Here is a 19417-nt window from a genome sequence, read left to right as displayed (position 1 = left end):
ATAAAGTAATTAACTAATTTTAACTAATTTTTTTAATCGATGTGAATTAGGTAAATATGACATATAAAAAGAAACGGAAAGAATATTATTTTTAACCAAGTACATGCCATTAAGAGTCCGCTTTATTACCCAACAAAAATGCTTTTATTTTTAAAAAATAAAAACCAAATACTTTCTTTTCTTTTTTCCTTTAAAATCTCACCACTGTAAACGTGCAAGCAAGCTGTTTCTCAGTATCCGCGCAGAGAACCCAGCTCTGCTGACGTGTCACACTTCGCGAGACAAGCATCACTTCGCGGACACGTTACACCCAAGTTTGTTACACCGTTCCATTCTTTAGCTATTAGCACCCAAAAAATCACCCATTGTCTCGCCCCCGCCGACCACGTGTCAATCCATCCTTCTTCCTAAAGCCTTTAAAGTCTCATGGGACCCATTTTCCGGGTTCATTACATGCGTGAAGGTACACCAATTTATTTAAATGTATATTTATAGTAATTCCCCTGTCGCTATCCTCACTGAAGAACCGCTCGACAACAAAAGAACGCCTGGTATCCGACGGTCAGGATCTTGTGATATGAGATATTGAACGGTTGTTATTTGGCCACGTCACTAGTCACGCTTTCCTGACCGCTATATAAAGCGGAAGACCTCAGGGGTTTGCTTCGGATTTTATCGCTTTTGAGCTTTGGGTTGCTTTTCGTTTACCTCTCATCGAAGGCTTCGTTTCGCTCCTCGGATTCCGTCTTCTCTCGTCGGTGAGCGAGTTCTTTCTGGAATCTATTGAATTTTTCAGTATGATTGATTGTTTTTTTGGTTGATCGTTGTACATTCAATGTATTTTGGTTCCAGCTTTAATTTGAATGAGTAGTTGTTTTAGTTTCTGCAGTTTTTAGGGATTTCTTTGTTATTTTTTGTGGGTTTTCTCTCGATTTGAGAGATGGTTTATTATTATTATTATTATTATTATTATTGTTTTTAACGTGGTTTGTTGAATGGCTAATTGTTGTTGTTGTTTTTTTGTGAAAATTATTATCTGTTTTTGGTGATTTTTTTTTAAAATTATCATCTGTTTTTCTCTCGATTTTAGAGATAGAAATGAGCATGTTTCATATTTTTTAAGTTTTATAGATCATCACCGTCATCCTTTTTCAAAAAAGAAAAAAAAAAGATGGAATTTGAGTGATATTTTGATGTTCATTTTCTTTTTCTTTTTCTTTTAAAGTTTAGGAATTTGTTCATTTTCTGAAACTTATCGTGATTCTAGTTTTTGGTTGTTGTACATAAAAATCACTGAGTTGTATTTGAAATCCAGTTGTTTCTACCATGACTTTTATCTTTTTATTTGTTTCTGTTCTTTTCTGTAGGTTCCAATGGCTTCCGTTCATGGGGTTTTCACAGCCTGTGTTCTGGTATCACTTCTCTTGCTTCCACTTGCCATCCCTTCATCGGCCGACGGGTTGGTGAAGATTGGGTTGAAGAAGAAGCCCATTGATGACAGCAGCCGGCTTGCAGCTCGTCTCACTCTGCAGGAAGGGAAGCGTCTTAATGGTCACAGATATGGACTACGGAATGGCCTGCGGGATGGGAATACGGACACTGATATCATCTCCCTAAAGAACTACATGAACGCCCAGTACTTTGGGGAGATTGGCGTTGGTACACCCCCACAGACTTTTACAGTGATTTTTGATACCGGTAGCTCCAACCTCTGGGTCCCTTCTGCAAAATGCTATTTTTCGGTAAGCAATGATTTTAATAATCTTTATGAACTTTGATGGGATGTGATTTAATTGCTTATTGGCCTGCAGGTTGCTTGCTTGTTTCATTCCAAGTACAGATCTAGTCGATCGAGCACTTATAAGGAGGATGGTAAGCTATGACTATTGTTCTGTGTTATGCGTATGTCGTACGCATCAATTTGATACCCTTATTTAACACCTATGAAGCACCAACAGGGTTATGCTGCACACCATGAACATGGTAGGACATGGTGTACAACATAAAGCAATAAATTGTTCAAATATATATTGCAAAGTATATATTAGTAGTTATTCAAATATCTAGTACCCTTATATTATCGAGATCGAGTAGTTATTCAAATTTAGTTGCAAGTAACGATCTTCAGTTATCTAATGGAAAGCATCATAAATAATTGTTAAATGACTCTTTGTTCATGTATATTATAACAAATTGGAATAGAGTTTATATTTGAATAGAGAATATAATTATTTATATTTACAATGAATATTTTATATGAAATTATGTATATGTATATAATATCTTTTATGATCGTGTCCCACCATACCGGTGTTTCTAATTTTCAGAAATTGCTGTCTCACTGTGTTGTCGTGTTGTGTTACTGCATCCATGCCCATGGTTCATAGTTTAAGATCTATGGGTGACTGGCCAATCGCATACTATGTAGTTGGTATTATCTTTAGTTGTCTTGTTTTCATGGTTTGGGTTCATCTTACACCCTTTTTATTTGTCATGTTAATTCTGGTTGTCTTTTGGCATCACTTTATATTTGTTGCAGTTGTTCTGGCTTATAGAAAATCCAATAGATGTGAACATGTGTTTGTATATCTATGTAGTTTTCATGTGAGAATAGTAGATTTAGGATGAATGCTGTGATTGCTTGGTTAGCTTATTGTGCAAATTGGGAATGGGTAGATGTGATTACTGGGTAGAGATCTATTTTTGATTCAAAACTGCTGGAATTATTATTAGCATATTGCATTTTTATTGGGCAGTTATTCTGATAAAAATAATCTTATTAATGAACTCGATCCATTGGGACAATATATTCTTGATTTTCGTCCATTATGGTGATGTTATGCTTTATTTTGCACAAGCTATGGAGCACTTTGTGGATTCACTTAGTGATTTCCTTACTTATATGGAATTCCTGTGTTCATTTTGGGGTTATAAATCTTGCTTGTTGCCCTTGTAATAATTTTGTTATACTAGTTCTCTATGTTTTTGGCGATGACTGTGGTTGTTGGTTTTTTTTTGGGGGGTGATAATTCAGTTGGAACTATGCTTTCTATTTTTGAGCAGGGAAATCTGCAGAGATACACTATGGTACGGGTGCAATTTCTGGTTTCTTTAGCCAAGATCATGTTAAACTTGGTGATCTTGTTGTCAAGGATCAGGTTCAGTTTTATGTTGAAACTTATGTTCATTATTTTGAGAATATGGCTGTATATCTATTTTTACTATTCATTGCACTTGGGGTTTCAGCCATTCATTGAAGCGACTAGAGAGCCAAGCATTACTTTCATGATGGCAAAATTTGATGGCATACTTGGACTTGGATTCAAAGAGATTTCAGTTGGAGACGCAGAACCTGTATGGTATGTTGATTTAATTTTTTTATATTGTTCAGTAATTATGTGTTTCTGTTACCGGTGTGTCCTCATGCCTTGGAGCCTGGTTTTCGGCTATTTTATAATTTTCTTAACCAAGGAGCTCATTGATAATAACGAGTAGGTTTCTATAGGAGTGGTCAATGGGTGATTCACCCTGTACTTAACTTAAATATAAGAAACCAGTGAACCACAATAAATATTTAAATGTATATAAAATAATATATTTTCTATTGGTCCAGAAGAATCCTTGTTCAAGCCAGCCAGATATGAGCACCCAGACACCAGGGACCTTATGCCTAGGCTAGTTGAGCTTGACATAATACTGCAACCATTCCTGCCTTCTGCCTAGTCTTGTGATTACCTTCCCGTTGATATTTATGTCTTCTTGTTCCTTTTCTTTTTCTTGTTACACACTGTAACTGTTTGTTATGCACATTCTACCAATATTCTCCTTAGTATGTCAGTACATTCTAAGTACTCTTTTATTTTTATTGCTTTAGTTTATTTCTGTAAACAATTTAGAGTGTGCCAATCACCCATAGCGTGCCCACAATAGAGTTACATCAGTCATTTGGGTGTGCATACTCTATCTTGATTGCAGAATTTAGAATGCAGTATAACATAGATGAACTTTCATGGAATATTTCTGCAATATGATAGGAATCCACCATATCTTGAACATACTTTAATTAATATATGAATTCATCTCGATGGCTAATAAGAGCATATGTTTATGCCTCTGACAGGTATAACATGGTCAAACAAGGTTTAATCAAAGAACCTGTTTTCTCATTCTGGTTTAACCGGCATGCTGGGGAAGGGGAAGGTGGTGAAATTGTATTTGGAGGAGTTGATCCAAATCATTATAAGGGTGAACACACTTATGTCCCAGTAACACAAAAAGGATACTGGCAGGTCAAGTTTTGCTTAGTGTGCTTATTTAGATTTCTATTGATTAAACAAAATTCTTCTGCAATTATTTCATCTAATATAGCTATGTTCACAATTCCTTGTTGCAGTTTAACATGGAAGATGTTCTCATTGGTGGTCAAACAACTGGTAGTCATTACATGCACCATACTTTTCAATACTGTTGTTTAGCTTCAGCTTAGGATAATACTTGTCTGTATATCTGTGAATTCAGGATTCTGCTCTGGAGGTTGTTCTGCAATTGCAGATTCTGGAACTTCTCTTATTGCTGGTCCCACGGTATGTTCTGCACATTTAAGCTAGTTGAACAGGCAGAAATGTGCAAAGAGATTTATGAAATAGATAAAGGTTTGTAAGGTGCATGGTATGTTGAGCAACCTTACCGCTTTTAGTGAGGTGTTCAAATGTATGAAGCAGAAGTCATCTGTAGAATTGGGCTTAACTGTGGATATATTTACAGTCTCATGTCATCATACTGTGTTACTATAAAATTTTGTTCATGTCGAACAATGCTTTAATATCTTCTGCTTGGATAAACTCTTTGGCATTTTAATGCAGACCGTCATTACAGAAATCAACCAGAAAATTGGTGCAGCTGGGGTGGTTAGCCAAGAGTGCAAAGCAGTGGTTGCGCAGTATGGGGAACAGATTCTGAATTTGCTCTTGGCAGAGGTCTGCACAAAATTCTTCTTTTAAAATATGTCTGGGCAATATTCCTTGTTCATTTAGGACAAAACTTGCTGGTGCTTTTTTTCTCCAGGCACAACCTGCGAAAATCTGCTCTCAGATCGGACTTTGTGCCTTTGATGGAACTCAAGGAGTCAGGTATTACCACTATAATTTACCTCAGATCTTTAGCTTAGATTTGTATATCAGATCAAGCATTTTCTTGTTTTTCTTATTTCAAATATTTGGTTCTCAATATTCTTATGTTCTTTATCCATGAAGTATTGGAATTGAGAGCGTGGTGGATGATGATGGGGGTAAGCTCTCAGCTGGTCATAATGATGCTATGTGTACTGCATGTGAGATGGCTGTTGTTTGGATGCAAAATCAGTTGAGGCAAAACCAGACACAGGAACAGATTTTGAGCTATGTCAATGAGGTAATATTACCTACTGTGCATGTTGTATTGAACAGTGGTGTATTTTAGGCTGCATTTTCTTAAATGTGGGGTATGCGTGGCAGCTGTGTGATCGTCTTCCTAGTCCCATGGGAGAGTCATCTGTTGACTGCAGCAGTGTGCCATCGATGCCCACTGTTTCTTTCACAATTGGCGGCAAAACTTTTAACCTTGGTCCAGAGCAGGTATGCTTTTTAGCTGCTAGAATATTGGTGTCTAATTTTAATCTATCTGCTTCTCTTAACTCTATTTCTTATGCGTAACAATTGTGATTGAATTATAGGAAAATTTCTTATGGAGCTTATGATTAAATTAGGAAAATTATCACTGGAACTCTTATCCTAAAGCATGTTCGCCTTGATTATAAGATCAAATTGATTGTCTTTTGGAATTTTATTTTTTTACATTGATGCGTCAATGCAACCTATTGAAGCAAGGCACATTGCCATGTCAAAAGTTACTTTGATCATGGCTTTGTTTTAGCCATTATGTAGGTTAAATTGTTGGACCACTTTGTTTATTATTATCATAGCATCTCATGCAACCGAATTTCTCAGTACTTCTGTTATCATTAAGGTTGCCAGTAGCCTGTATGGCTTTCATATTTTTCCTTTTTGTGAACAAATTCTTAGCTGAGTATACCCTGGGCAGGCTGGAATCAATAAATACTAATTGCAATACAATGTAAATAAATTGTATCTGGATAGATTGATCACCTTATTCTTTGGTATTAGTGATGCCGTCTTTAATGCACTGGAATTTTTTGCCCGGGTCTGTATGAAGTCACTTTGTCTGCTTTTATTGCTGACTTATTAGATATTACAATTACAGTGAATCTTAAAACTCTGAACCAGAAGCTTTATGCTTAAGCCATAGGCCAGGGTAAACCTGCAAGGGGTGTCAACTTTTTTTTAGGAATTTAGAGGATGCGCTGTTGATAATGAACTGGTCTATTCATGCTTATGATAAATGTTGCCCAATTTAAAGGGTATAATATCCCTTTCAATTAGTTAATGGAGTTGATCAAAACTTGCTCTAATCTTCTTTTTTCTCCCTTTGTTTATGCAGTACATTCTTAAGGTTGGAGAGGGTTCTATGGCACAGTGCATTAGTGGGTTCACAGCCTTGGATGTACCTCCACCTCGTGGACCTCTCTGGTACTTTTCATATATATTCCTTCTGTTCTGATGTCATCGGCTTTGTCGTCTTGTATCTCATTTGGTGGGTTGTCATGCAGGATTCTGGGTGATATCTTCATGGGAGCCTACCACACTGTCTTTGATTATGGCAATCTGCAAGTTGGATTTGCTGAGGCAGCTTAGTAAGAATATATATATATATATATTTTGAATAACTACCTTCGCTATGTGAATATCTATGTGTTTTAGGTTGTGAACTTGTGTAACATTACTCGTGGTGTGTACATAGTTTAGTTTTCTGTTAAAACCTGCTATATTTTACACCTCTCTGTTGTCCAACTTTGATAACGCAACTGGTATTACTCCTGTTTTGTTATTTCAATGATGTGCCCTAGTTCCTTATTGATGAAGTGTTCCTATTATTTTATTATAGAGGTTTTGTTGTTTTATATGTTCACGTTTAGTAGAGATGGTGCACATAGAGCTATGTTAGAACAATGTAGGAGGCTGCTTAGGGCTAAAGTGAATGATTCTGTATAAAGAGTAATGTCGTGACGTCTCTTTAGTTGAAATACTGTTAGATGTACATCTAAACACCGTCAACTCTAAAAAGAATATTAATATTAATGGACAGTGATGGGAATCCATAAAAGTTTGAGATCAATCCATGTGTTTATTGGGCTAGTTATTAAAATTGTTGTGCAAGCTTCTTCATAAAGTGGTTGCAGTGAGTTTTAATTTGGTATACACGCAACTACAACCGAAATGTAACACTTACGATTCTTCTACTCAATATGGTTGCCGATGATGAACTCATACTTGTATTTTGGTTCTTTTATATTGCAAGAAGGTTCATTATAGGTAGGGTTAAAATGGAAAATTTTTTTCACATCCTGGGATCTAGTTGTGAATTGCTATAAAAATATTGGCTTCAATTGATAATGGTATAATCCATAATTTTATCCTCCAATAATGTTGATGAAAAAGATGATTCTCCATAAAGAGACTACAGGGAGCTCCAACATGAGGATTAGGAAGTACTGGTTAGGAGAATTTATTCCCCAAGACATTGTACTAAAGATATTAGTTCTCACTGAAAGAGATGGACTTTTAGAAACCACCTTAATGCTTAAGATATTTTTTTTAGAGCATTTGCCAATCAAGGATGGCTGTTTTGAGACACAGAAAAAAAAAAACTATAGATTCTATGCTAAGAATTATTTGTGGCATCAAATCAAGAGAATATATTCTTCTTTTATTAAGAGGAGTGTTGTTTTATGTCATCTCACCAAAGCATAAAAAGGTTATTGCTAAACCAGATATTGGAATTATTTTATTTTATTTTATTTTAATCTCCACAATTCTAAGGCCTGAAGGATCAAAGATTGGAACATGAGAACTACCTAAACCACCATAAGAAAATCACAGATGATTACTTCTTCAGTTTCTTTTGATGTATTTTATTACTTCATTAGTGTATTATTATTGGTTAAAGAATTAAAGATGGAATGCTTGTATGACTTTGATTGCTGTGAACCTTGCTGGTTTATTAGGAAAAGTCCAACGCCTGCTGATCTCCAGTATCAATTTCATGCAAATGTGAAGTTTTTAAAGAGGAACAAGACAAGGGTGAGATGTTTGTTTGCTGATGGATTGTGATATGTAGGAAAAGAGTGACATTTTTTGCATTTAATAAACTAGTCCTAGTTGTGATCTATGGTTAAATTATCTTGGAAAATCTCAAGTTAAAGATTTGTTAGCCTTGGAAAATTGATGTTATGGACAATCAAAAAGATAAGTTCAATTAGATAGCACATGCTGATGGGACAAGGAGTATAAGTGCATTAGTTTAAGTTAGTGTATAAGATTCAAAGTAGTGTTTATGTGTGATGAATGGATAATTGCAAACAAAGAGGTAAGATATGGAGCCCAAGCACTATAGAAAAGAGCACACAAAGGGGTTGCTTTTTTTAAGAATGGGTCCCTTTAGGGTATAAAACTAAACGTCTCTTTTGAAATATGCTTGCAATTTAAGAGTGATTAGTTTACTTTATATATATATTTTTTGTTATATAAAAAGAATATTTAAGTGACCTGAGTCTATTGAAGTCCTTTTCTTTATATAGAAAATTAGAGAAAATCAACAACAAAGAGACAGATGGAGGTTTTTTAGTTTTGAGATTAGTAAAGATGTACCTTTGGAGTTTGTGGGAGTGGGACAAATGGAAATGGGTCCCACGCATTATAGAGCATGTCAAAAGCTCTTGTATTTATTTATCCTTTTGCCAAAACTTCAGTTTCCAATCAAATATTAATATTAACTAGTGATAAAATATAGGTTTTTAACTCTGCAAGTAATTCTGCTCTTTTGTTTTAGCATCAGATAAACATATATTCATGAGATTGATATATTTATTCCAAATGAATTAAATCATGAAAACTCTCATAGATCTAATGGAGGAAAAATCTATCTCATCTCATTATCTCAATGTGGAGCTATCAAATCTTGAAAATGAGATGGGACCTTTTACCTACATTGGATCAAAAGCAAAACATTTGGATATATAAACCATTAAAAAAAAAAATCTAAACCAAAACTTCCATCTTAGCTAAACTATAAATTATAGCCTAAATGGCTAAAATCCATTACTTACTAAATTTATCTTAATTAATTAAATAAATAAAATTTTAAAGAAAATATAGAAAAAAATGAACACCCTGACAAAATGGAAACAAAAAACAGAAGAACAAAATTTTAAAAAAACAACTCCAAAAATCACCCAAACTAAACCATTTTTTTATTTTTCCCCAAATTTACACAAATATTTATATATATTAAAATATAAACAGTGAGAGAGAGTGAGAAAGAGAGAAAGAGAAAAAGTTTATTCATTCGCAGTAGAACTAGATACGAGTGCCATGGATTCCTCGAGATTGAACTTCCGCTGCTTCGCGATGAACTCCTCGATCGTTCTCCGGAACTCCTCCGCATCCTCCTCCCCATCCGCCTTCCGCCCAACCTCCGTCTTCGATCGCCGCAGCTCCGGCTCCTCTTGCCCCCTCTCCATCCTCTCCGATCTCGTCCTCTGGTACTCTCTCTTCTTCGTCTCAACGACCACCACCTTCTTCTCTTCGCACACCCCCTCCTCCTCCGCCGCCGCCGCTGCCGCTGCCGCCGCCGCCGCCGGAGAAGCATCCACGACCCGGGCACCCGCGGGTCTCGAGGAACTCATCGTAGAGATCAGAGCTTGGCGGCGGAGATCCACTGATGTTACCGGACTTCACGAAGAGGACAAGCACGATGGCGTTACCAAGAAGGAAGACAAAGCGAGGTCTGAGAAGCGCGGTGGCGGCGGCTCGGAGAACCTCGCCGGAAACCCTAACGGCGTTGGGAAGCCTAGGCGAGGTCCACAAGATGATCATCATCGCCGCGCAGACCTCCAGACTGCGTATCGTCCGTCCGATCGTCCGCATCCGACGGTAGCGCCGCATCGCGTTCTGCTTCTCTGCCTTGATGGAGTCCATTGGTGGTGACGATCCAACGGTTGGTATTCGATCTGGGAGCGAGTGTGAGAATTGAGGAGGCGAGTTTGAAGATGAGATGAAGACAAGGAACAAGCTCTAGTGGGGAGATGAAGGCGCTCGCCTTTTTATAGAATTCTAGGTATAAATTAATGGTTTATTTATTTATTTTATTTAAAGTTTTAAATTATTATTTTTTTAATAATAATTTTGTGATCCGGTAACCCGTAGTGATCTCACCTCCTTACACTTATGAGGAATTTTGGCGGTGACCGTAAGGCATCTTGGCATTGGAGGCGAATGCTCAAAGACTCAATTAAGGTATTTCACTGGTTATTGGCGTTATTATTATTATTATTATTATTATTAAAAAATGGATAAAGTATAATTTTATTTATAAATAATAATTAAAGTAAATAAATAAGATTTTAATGTCCACTAGTGATAAATAAGAATAGTAGAATAGACTGAAGTAGCATACGAGATAGTAGCATACAAAAAAAATGAAAATGACAAACAAAGGTACCAAGAAGTGACCCTGCCACTTAGATATACAAGAATAATTGAGCAATAATTTCACCAACTTTTTTATAAATATAAAATTAATGCTAATAATGACATTGCCAATTAAATTTGTATTTTAATTGAAAAAAGTGTACATTTTGATTGTTTTTAATTTAATTAATTAAACTAAAATCTGGTTTCCTTCAAAAGATGGTGTTTTCTCGAACCCAAGAAATTACTTAAATCTACATATTTTACCCTTATTAAAACACTTGTGAGAATAATTTTTAATATTGCTAGATTAAGCTTGAATTCTTTTTATTGCAGTGTTTTGTTGAAAATTTACTTATGCTCGTAAGACTGTTTGCATCATGATATATTAATTAACAATTGTGAAAAAAAAAATGTCAAAATTATCTTATTTATATTCCTTATCCATAATAATAATAAAAAAACCTTATTTATTTGTATGAGAAGTCAGCCAGAGGTCATGCGCATGAAGGTGTATTTGATTAGAATAGAGCCATGGAAATTATTTTTTTATTATTATTATTTTTTTTGAAGTTCCGTGAAATTTAGAGGTGGATAATTTTACACTGTTTAGAATCGTTAGATATAACCTTTGTAAGAGAAACTAATTGCCCAATTTAGAAAAATATTTAAATTTTAAATCAAATATAAAATAATTTAACAAATATCTTTATATAATATAAAATTAAATATGATCTAAACATTTACTCCATATTTGAAGGTTATGGCGAAGATTTAATTCGTGAACTAGTTTAGACGTTACCCTACCTGGACTACGTCCCCTTTCAATTCATTGCAAACGGATTTGTGTTATTCATTTAATGATAATTAATAAATACTTGATATAATTAAATGATATGTATATAAATATAGCACCAACCGCCTGGTATTCACCAAATGCCCCTTAAAGCTTATCTTAGATGTTAAGGAGAAACTTTTATGTTCTTTTTGACTCTCATGACACTAGAATGCCACCTCCTTTTTAAAAAAAAATCAAAGGAATAAGATGATTAGTTAAATCATTTGGAGATCTGTCAATGAGCTCATTGACAATGGATCCTCAGTAAAATATTTATATTTCAGTTAAAAAAATATATTTGAATTTTAGTTCATATAAACTAATAACAGATGTATTAAAAGATTAATTTTAAATTTATGTATGTCCTTTAATATAATTTGTTCATATTTTCTAAATAAAAAAAAAATTCTTCTAAACTAAGGAACAATTATACTCATGACTAGATATCACATAGTGGTTTATAAAAACTAAAACCTAAAATGCAAATTGTTGATTTATAAGAGTGAAACTTGTTCTTAATTACTATGATGATTAAGATAGATAGAGACTAGGTGTTGGCTTTCATGGGGTCTTTTCTTCTTGAAATTGTTCACTAGCAGCCTTGACAGATGATAGATTGATGGATGGCAACCTCTTGCTCCCTCTCATTTCCATGGTCCATACCTCTTAATTGCTCTGTCTCACATGCCCGATTTACTCCATACAACCGTGTCGGAAGTGTAAGTTTTTTGTTATTAAAAAAAAAAATTATAATAAATACATAGATCATAGTATTCTGATTAATGAGCATACTAAATAGTTAAATTTAGAGGGTTTCATGTTCTTATGCTAAACATGGTGTGGGTTTTCTTTTATTTGCCTCACTCTTTTTGGTTTGATTGTATGCATACCTCACGAGTTGAATTGAGGTTTGAACTAATTTATTTAGTAAAAAAACGAGAACACTTTTGAATTTGGTGCCAATAGACTATAAGGTTATTAGTATTTTTATAGTTTTTTTAATAAAAAAACTAGCTTAATAATTTTACAGGTCAATTCAACTGTGACATGAAAACCCATGCTCAAACATGTTGATAGGATTACACAAAGTATACCAGCGAAAGAATGAAAAGGTTGTTAAGGATCCAACATTCTGATAATGGCAGGCACCTCTGTCCATTGGTTTCAATTTCTAAACATAATTATTATTGATCTAACAACATTGTAGAACTTTTTCAAATAGAAGTTGAAAGAGTCAATAATAATGTCTAATTTGGAACCCTTCAAAGGGGGAATCCAAGAAGCCATTCTGTCTTCAATGGCGAACATTATTTCATGGCTTTCTGTTGCTTGTCGTGGACATTCAGTGACTAGTAAAATTGATTGATTTTTATTTATTACTAGTTCAAAATTTAATGTTTAATTGCCTTCATCATTAAACTTGAACATAAATTTGACGTAATTGAAAAATGGACCATTTTTAACTCTTATTTAGTCACGTCAGAATACATCGAATAAAGTTCTCTTATAGATTTTTGTGGGTTGAATTAGGTTTTTTTACACTAATAGCAACAGCTATTACAAAAGAAAACAGACTAAAAAGACAGGTGATGAAGATGGCATAGCTCGTCAAGCCAAGTCGGCCGATCAAGGCCTTGGAAAAAGAGGGAGGGCGCATGAAGATGACGACCACAGGTAGCAAGCGCGTCCGCAATGACGTTGTCTTCACGAGGGATGGAAGAGAAGACGATGTCAGGGAAGAGCTTAAGAAGAGAAATCAGCTCTTGATATTCATTGAAGAGTCTCCAGGCAACACAAGGATTAAAATCTTTGAGGATTTGAGAAATTCCCGGACAGTCAGAGAAGATCCGATCAGGCTTCCAAGACGAGTGGACACACGAACGCAAAGCCAGAAGGATAGCCGCCAATTCCGCCGTCAGTGGAGATGCTAAATTTGCATGGTCACAACCTGCAAGCAAGATGGAACCCGGATGAGAGACCACAAGAAAACCAAGACCGGCATCCCCAGTGGATTCCTCCCAGGAGGCATCAGAGAAAATATAAATAGAATTTGAATGAGATTGTGGATAAGAATATTCCCTGGAATAAAATGTCGAGGATTTGAAAAAGTCTGAGCAGAGAGACCAAGCCCGGGACAGAAGAGTATTGAAATGAGGATCCCAGTTCTTGAAGATCAAATTACAACGCGCTTTCCAAATTAACCAGGCGACAGTGGCAATCAAAGCTTTAGTCCAAGGACTAAGAGATGAGATCAGCCATTGTCCAGTGTGTAAAGTTTGCATTAAGCCCAAAGAGAGGCCCAGTCTAGAGAGGAGATCTGACCAAAGAGGGGAGACTTTGGAACAATGCCACAACAAGTGCCCGGCAGTCTCCACCACTAAAGAGCAAAAAGGACAATTAGCAATTGGACCAATATTGAGATGGTAAAGGTAAGAGCTGGTAACAAGCTTGGTATGGGCAAGCTTCCACATAAAAGTTTTAATTCTTGGTAAGGTCTTGAGACTCCAGATATCCCGCCATCCAAGCCAAGGGGGAGAATCATGATCACTGATGAGCCTAGAGTAGACTGAGGAGGCGATAGTTGCCTAAGAGTTCCGGGGAGCCCAAACCCAAAGAGGAACACTCTGGGTATCAAACTTAAGCTTATCAATCCAGTCCCAATTCAGGGAGGTACCCAAGAGATTGGTCAGGGTGGGGCGATGGAGAGAATTACCATCAAATAAGTCCATAAAGGAAACCTCGTGAGGAGAAAAGTCCATATTCCAAAAAGTGGGTTTGCACGAAATAGGAAGATCAAGGAGGATGGGATCATTCCATAAATTCGCAGTAGCAGGGTTGCAGGAAATAATATGAAGGTTATTTTTGAGGATGGAAGCATTTTTCGAAAAAGATTTGAAAAACCAAGAAGCATTAGAAACAGAAGGAATGCTCCAAGGATGCCAATCCTTGTATTTGATTTTAAAAATGTCCACCCAAATTCTGTTATCCATGTTTAAGACTGCAAAAATGTTCTTAGCCATAAGAGAGTGCTGAACCAGAGAGAGATTACGAATTTCCAACCCACCCTCAGATTTAGGAAGTGTAGTAACAGTCCAAGGAATGGAATGGAAGCCACTACAATTGCCAGTTTTCCCCAAGAGGAAACTCCGAGCAAGTTTGGAAATGTCGTTAAGAATGGAGACGGGGAGGTGCATAACTGAGAGATGGTAGGTAGGAACAGAGAAGATTGAGCTATTCAAAAGGATAGCTCGACCAGCAGTGGAGATAGAGGAGTGGTTCCAGGAGTGGATAGTATTGCGGACTCGATTAGTAATGGAGTTAAAATGAGGGGCAGGGAGACGCTTTGGAGAGATGGGGACGCCAAGATACATGAAAGGGAAAATCCCCTGATTAAAACCAAGAATTCTGGAAATGGATCTAGCAATGGTACGATTGGCCCAGGAGGGAAGGAAGAATTGAGATTTACTGAGGTTGGGTTTCTGACCAGTAAGGCTCTGGTAGAGATTCAAGCAGAGCACACAGTTTCTGGCGATCTTCCTAGACGCCAAAGTGATGATGATCAAATCATCCGCGAACATTAGATGATTAAAATTCCTGGTCAGGGCACAGTGGAATCCAGGCACCAGTTGAAGGGAGAGAGCTTTGTTCAGTAAGGCTGAGAGATTTTGAGAAACTAGGATGAAAATGAGAGGGGAAATTGGATCACCTTGCCTAACTCCCCGGCTGGAAGAGAACCAGGGAGAGTTCTGACCATTAATAACTATAGAGAAAGAGGCCGAGGAAAGGCAGGACTTGATCAAATTAATCCAAACTAGAGGAAAGCCCATCCTACTGAGGGTGGCAAGAATAGCTAACCATTCAATCGTATCAAAGGCTTTCTCAATATCAATTTTTAAGATCATCCTCGGGTGGGCTGGGAAATCGAATTCGAGGCTATGAGCAATCTCTTGAACCGCAATAATGTTATCAAAAGTGCCACGGCCAGGTAAGAAACCATTTTGCTCAGGACCGACAATCTTGTGGATAACAGACCTTAAGCGAGTAGCAAGGATTTTGGTAACAATTTTATAACAGACGTTGCAAAGCGAAATGGGGCGAAAATCAGAGGAGAGGGAGGGGTTATCTTTCTTAGGAATTAAAACAACTAAGGTTTAACCCCAAGAAGGAGGGAGAAAACCGTCGATGAAAAACTGATTGATCGCATTAAAGAGATGATCGCCGATGAGGTTCCAATAAAAAACATAAAATTCAACGTTCAAGCCGTCCGGACCCGGACTCTTACCGCGAGGCATAGATAAGAGGGTTCTGTAGACCTCTCGCTTAGTGAGAGGGGCAAGCAGGACCCCATGGTCCTCCTCCGAAAGAGTCGGAAGGTCATCAGGCAACGCGGAAAAAATAGCATCAAGAGAAAGAGAAGAAGAAGAAGTCCAGAGATTTTGGAAATGATTTTTGAAACAATTTTCAATATCGGTATGGGAGGAAAGGATAGTACCCGTGGAATCTTTGATGAAGTTGATTCTGTTACGATGATGCCGAATTTTAACCGAATTGTGAAAAAAGTTGGAGTTCCTATCACTGTGATGCAGCCAGTGAGCATGGGCCCGCTGGCGCCAATAAATGTCCTTTTGTCTCAGTAAGGCGTTGCGTCTGTTATGGAGAGCACGGAGCCAGGTGGAATTCCAAGATGCGTCCGAGGATGACGGCGCGTCCTCAAGGGAACGAATCTCTTTCTCAATGTTTTCAATTTCAACTTCAATGTTACCATGGCAAGAATTCCTCCAGCCAAGAACAAATTGTTTGGTGCGCGAGACCGCCAGAGAGAAAGAGCGAAGAGGAGACGAATTAGTACAGCCAGCCCAAGCGCGGAGAACACTCTTATGGCAACCTGCATAATCAAGCCAGCAATTGCCAAAACGAAAACTTTTTTTAGGGATATAAGCGGATTTAAACGCAGAGAGAAGAAGGGGGGAGTGGTCTGAAAAAATTCTGGGAAGATGAGTGTTGGAGATCCGTTGAAAATCCAGGAGCCACAAAGAGTTCGCCAGAAAACGATCTAATCTAGCCCAACGGCGAGCAAGACCCTCCTGACCATTGCACCAAGTGAAGCGGGATCCAGAGAAGCCTAAGTCAAAGAGGTTGTTAGAGAAAATGAAATCAGAGAAAAAGGAAGATTTAGACGCGTAGTGAGAAAAGTTTCCGCCCCTGTGTTCCTCCCGAGAGGAGATGGCATTGAAATCGCCCGAGAGAAGCCAGGGAATGGAGAGACTAGAAAAACCCTGGAGAGATCTCCAAAGCAGTTTCTGATCAGAAAGGATCTGTGAGTTATAAACAGTAGAGAGAATCCAAGTTTTATCGTAGGTGGTAATGACTAAATGAAGAACCAAACGAGAGGAAGCCACGGGAGTGACTATGCCAATAGATCTCTTCCAAAGCACAAGGATGCCTCCCGATAGGCCGGAGGAGGAGATGGCAGCCCAGTCCCACCAACGATGGAGTTTATTGCAGAAGCGCCAGACCCGAGAGGCATTGGCTTTGGTCTCAACCAGGCAGAGAAAGTTGGGCTTCAAGCGAGCGATAACATCTTGAATTCGGCTAAAAAACCGAGGATTGGAGATACCCCTACAGTTCCAAGTGAAAATTTTTAGATCCATAAAGACAGAAGATAGAGAAAGCAAAGAGAAAAAGAGGGAGGAATTTAAGGGTTTGAAGATTTTCTCCCTTTTTTAGGGGTCGAGCCGCTTTTAGAGGGGCCACGTCTTGCAAGAGCTTCTAATTTAGCTTCGTTTTGGAAATGGCTGAGAATCATGTCGTCGTCCGGCTCATCAGAAGAAAGGGAAGCATCCGAGTGAGAAGTATCCATGATATGGTCAGGGCGAGGAGGAATCGCCAGCACCCCGGCCAGATTCTTAACAATCAGAGCATGGTTGGAGGAGTCGTGTCTACCACCCCCAGAAGACAAGGGAGGGACAACTGAAGAGATAAGAAGGGGGTTGGCAGATGAAATGGCAGAAGGGCCAGAAGTCATCTCGCCGTCCGTTGGAGACCCCAACTGATCCCTAGGAGGATCAACAGGGGGCTCGAGGGGGACAAGAGAAGTGACGTGAGAGCGGGTGTCAGGAGGCGGATTCTGCGAGGCGATCTCGGGAGCATGCAAAACAGAGGAAGGTGGGGCAACGGGAGCTTCTCCCTCGGGAGCAAGCGAAACAGTGGAAGGTGGGGCAACGGGAAGTTCTTCCTCGGGACCCGAGGGAGGGAAAAGTCCGTCAGAGGAGGAAAGACGGGAACTCCCTCCGCGCACAGCATGGCCGCCACGAGTCAAATGGGAGCGAGATGATGCCGCCACGTGTCGGTTAGACGTCCAAGCAGGAGGCCATGCATCTGGATCAGGACTGTCAATGCCTCTCGGGCAGTCACCGACGGGAGGGATACGGTTGCTGCCGTGGGAGCCCCCACGGTGACCACCCCGACCCCTCGTCGGCCGCCGTTTGGCTTTCGGCTTCAACCAGGGACCAAAAGAAGCTTCATCCCCAGATAGGCCTTGGTGCACAACAGGATCAACAGAGAAGTCAAGTTGGACCTCACCAGCCCCATCAACCTGCATACCCAGGTCATCCTGCGCCTGCCTCTCCACAGAGGGAGCCGGCGGCACAAAATGACCGGGTCGCGGGCGACTGCTGGGTTGGTCACAGTTGGCTTCTTCGTGGCCAATCTTTCCACAACTATAGCAAAACACCGGGAGTTTTTCATACAGCACAAGGATGAAAACCGAGAAACCACCATAGTTAACCCAAGTACCCTGCTGGAGGGGAAGAGAGAGGTCAAGCTCCACACAGACCCTCGCAAATTTGGCCCGAGATCTATCAGTGGTGTGGCTGTTGATTTTGAGAAGACGACCAAATTGTGAGGCAACAGCCTCAATAATCTCACCGGTCCAAAGCTCCATCGGAAGATGGTATAGTTGAAGCCAAACAGCTGCGGTAGACAGCCTCTCGAAGGCCGGTTGAAAGCATTCTTTCCAGGGCGCCAGTTGGAGAATACGGCCAGCAACCGTCCAGGGACCATCCCAAAGGAGCTTATCATGCATCTCCGTCGATGCACAGCGGATGAAGTAGTATCCGTTAGGCAGGTCCGCAACCGAGAAATCTCCGAGCCCCCTCCAAGCATCGGATAAAGCCCGCTTGGCTTGGTCAAGGGGGAGAGATTTGCCGAGAAACTTGGCATAAAGAGAAGATTGCATACCATCCCGAGCAGCAGACCAGAGAACGGAATCAATAGTGACCGAGGAGTGTGAAGAGGTTTTGATTTTTTTCAAAGTGGGATTTCTGAAGATACAGCGGAAACTCTGTGGAGTTAAGGGAGGGTTTAGAGCTAACGACGTTAGCCCAAGAAACACCAGGGACGGTTCCCTGGAGAGGAGGGTGGCCATCCATCGGAGACCCCAGCGGGGTCATGGTCGGAGAAGGAACCAGGAGAAGAACGCTCCAGAAGGAAAGAACGCTCTTAGAGGCTTGTGGGTTGAATTAGTTTAGAGGAAGATTTTTATAACAAATAGATCCATTTTAAACTCAATCAATCATATTAAATAAAATGAATGTATATTCTCAATTAATAATTAATAAATTTTAATATTAATTAATTTCTTAAATAATTATATTCAGTATTCAGTTGGAGTAATATTTTAAATTTTTTTAATAATTTTTACAAACCATGGGACAGAAACATCTGGGAGAACACAAGAAATAGAATTATGACCGCACTTGATTGATTGGTTGGACTTCCTTCAGAGCAAACATTACTACATAAATTTTATCTCAACCATGACATTTCACTTTCACTATCGCAATCCATTGCAGCACAAACACCCCAGAATGGAAAAAGTAGATTTATTTATTTATTAATTAATAACTTATATTAAAATAGTTCACTCTCACGGGTCCCACCTCCGTTTGATGACTTCAATTAAGTCACACAAACCAACAAAAATCATTTGATGAAA

At 38.6% G+C, this 19417-nt stretch overlaps 2 protein-coding genes and 1 pseudogene across 2 annotated transcripts; 1 reads left to right on the top strand and 2 right to left on the bottom strand.

The window, feature by feature from the left end:
• Positions 1–657: 657 nt before the first annotated feature.
• On the top strand, positions 658–6968 carry LOC120259107 (aspartic proteinase oryzasin-1-like). Its single transcript, XM_039266644.1, has 14 exons — positions 658–758; positions 1368–1742; positions 1812–1872; positions 3064–3158; positions 3247–3359; positions 4121–4289; positions 4394–4433; positions 4519–4583; positions 4863–4976; positions 5065–5129; positions 5253–5409; positions 5493–5612; positions 6496–6584; positions 6665–6968. The coding sequence occupies exons 2-14, from the start codon at positions 1374–1376 to the stop codon at positions 6747–6749; spliced, it is 1542 nt and encodes a 513-aa protein (XP_039122578.1). The 5' UTR covers positions 658–758; positions 1368–1373; the 3' UTR covers positions 6750–6968.
• A 2381-nt stretch (positions 6969–9349) lies between these two features.
• On the bottom strand, positions 9350–10214 carry LOC120258225 (annotated as a pseudogene).
• A 3792-nt stretch (positions 10215–14006) lies between these two features.
• On the bottom strand, positions 14007–17072 carry LOC120258655. Its single transcript, XM_039266105.1, has 2 exons — positions 15914–17072; positions 14007–15544 (listed from the first exon to the last, which is right to left on the bottom strand). The coding sequence occupies exons 1-2, from the start codon at positions 17070–17072 to the stop codon at positions 14007–14009; spliced, it is 2697 nt and encodes an 898-aa protein (XP_039122039.1).
• Positions 17073–19417: the final 2345 nt, after the last annotated feature.

This window comes from Dioscorea cayenensis, chromosome 4, assembly GCF_009730915.1.
Source record: "Dioscorea cayenensis subsp. rotundata cultivar TDr96_F1 chromosome 4, TDr96_F1_v2_PseudoChromosome.rev07_lg8_w22 25.fasta, whole genome shotgun sequence".
Classification (NCBI taxonomy): Eukaryota; Viridiplantae; Streptophyta; class Magnoliopsida; order Dioscoreales; family Dioscoreaceae; genus Dioscorea; species Dioscorea cayenensis.
This window is presented reverse-complemented; position numbering and strand designations above follow the sequence as displayed.

Bases quoted from the DNA above. Each gene is read 5' to 3' on its own strand.
- LOC120259107 (XM_039266644.1), top strand. From the start codon at position 1,374: ATGGCTTCCGTTCATGGGGTTTTCACAGCCTGTGTTCTGGTATCACTT. The intron at 1,743-1,811 runs GTAAGCAATGAT...ATTGGCCTGCAG, and splicing joins CTGCAAAATGCTATTTTTCG to GTTGCTTGCTTGTTTCATTC. The intron at 3,360-4,120 runs GTATGTTGATTT...TGCCTCTGACAG, and splicing joins GGAGACGCAGAACCTGTATG to GTATAACATGGTCAAACAAG.
- LOC120258655 (XM_039266105.1), bottom strand. From the start codon at position 17,072: ATGGATCTAAAAATTTTCACTTGGAACTGTAGGGGTATCTCCAATCCT. The intron at 15,545-15,913 runs GTACTATCCTTT...TTCCTAAGAAAG, and splicing joins CTTCATCAAAGATTCCACGG to ATAACCCCTCCCTCTCCTCT.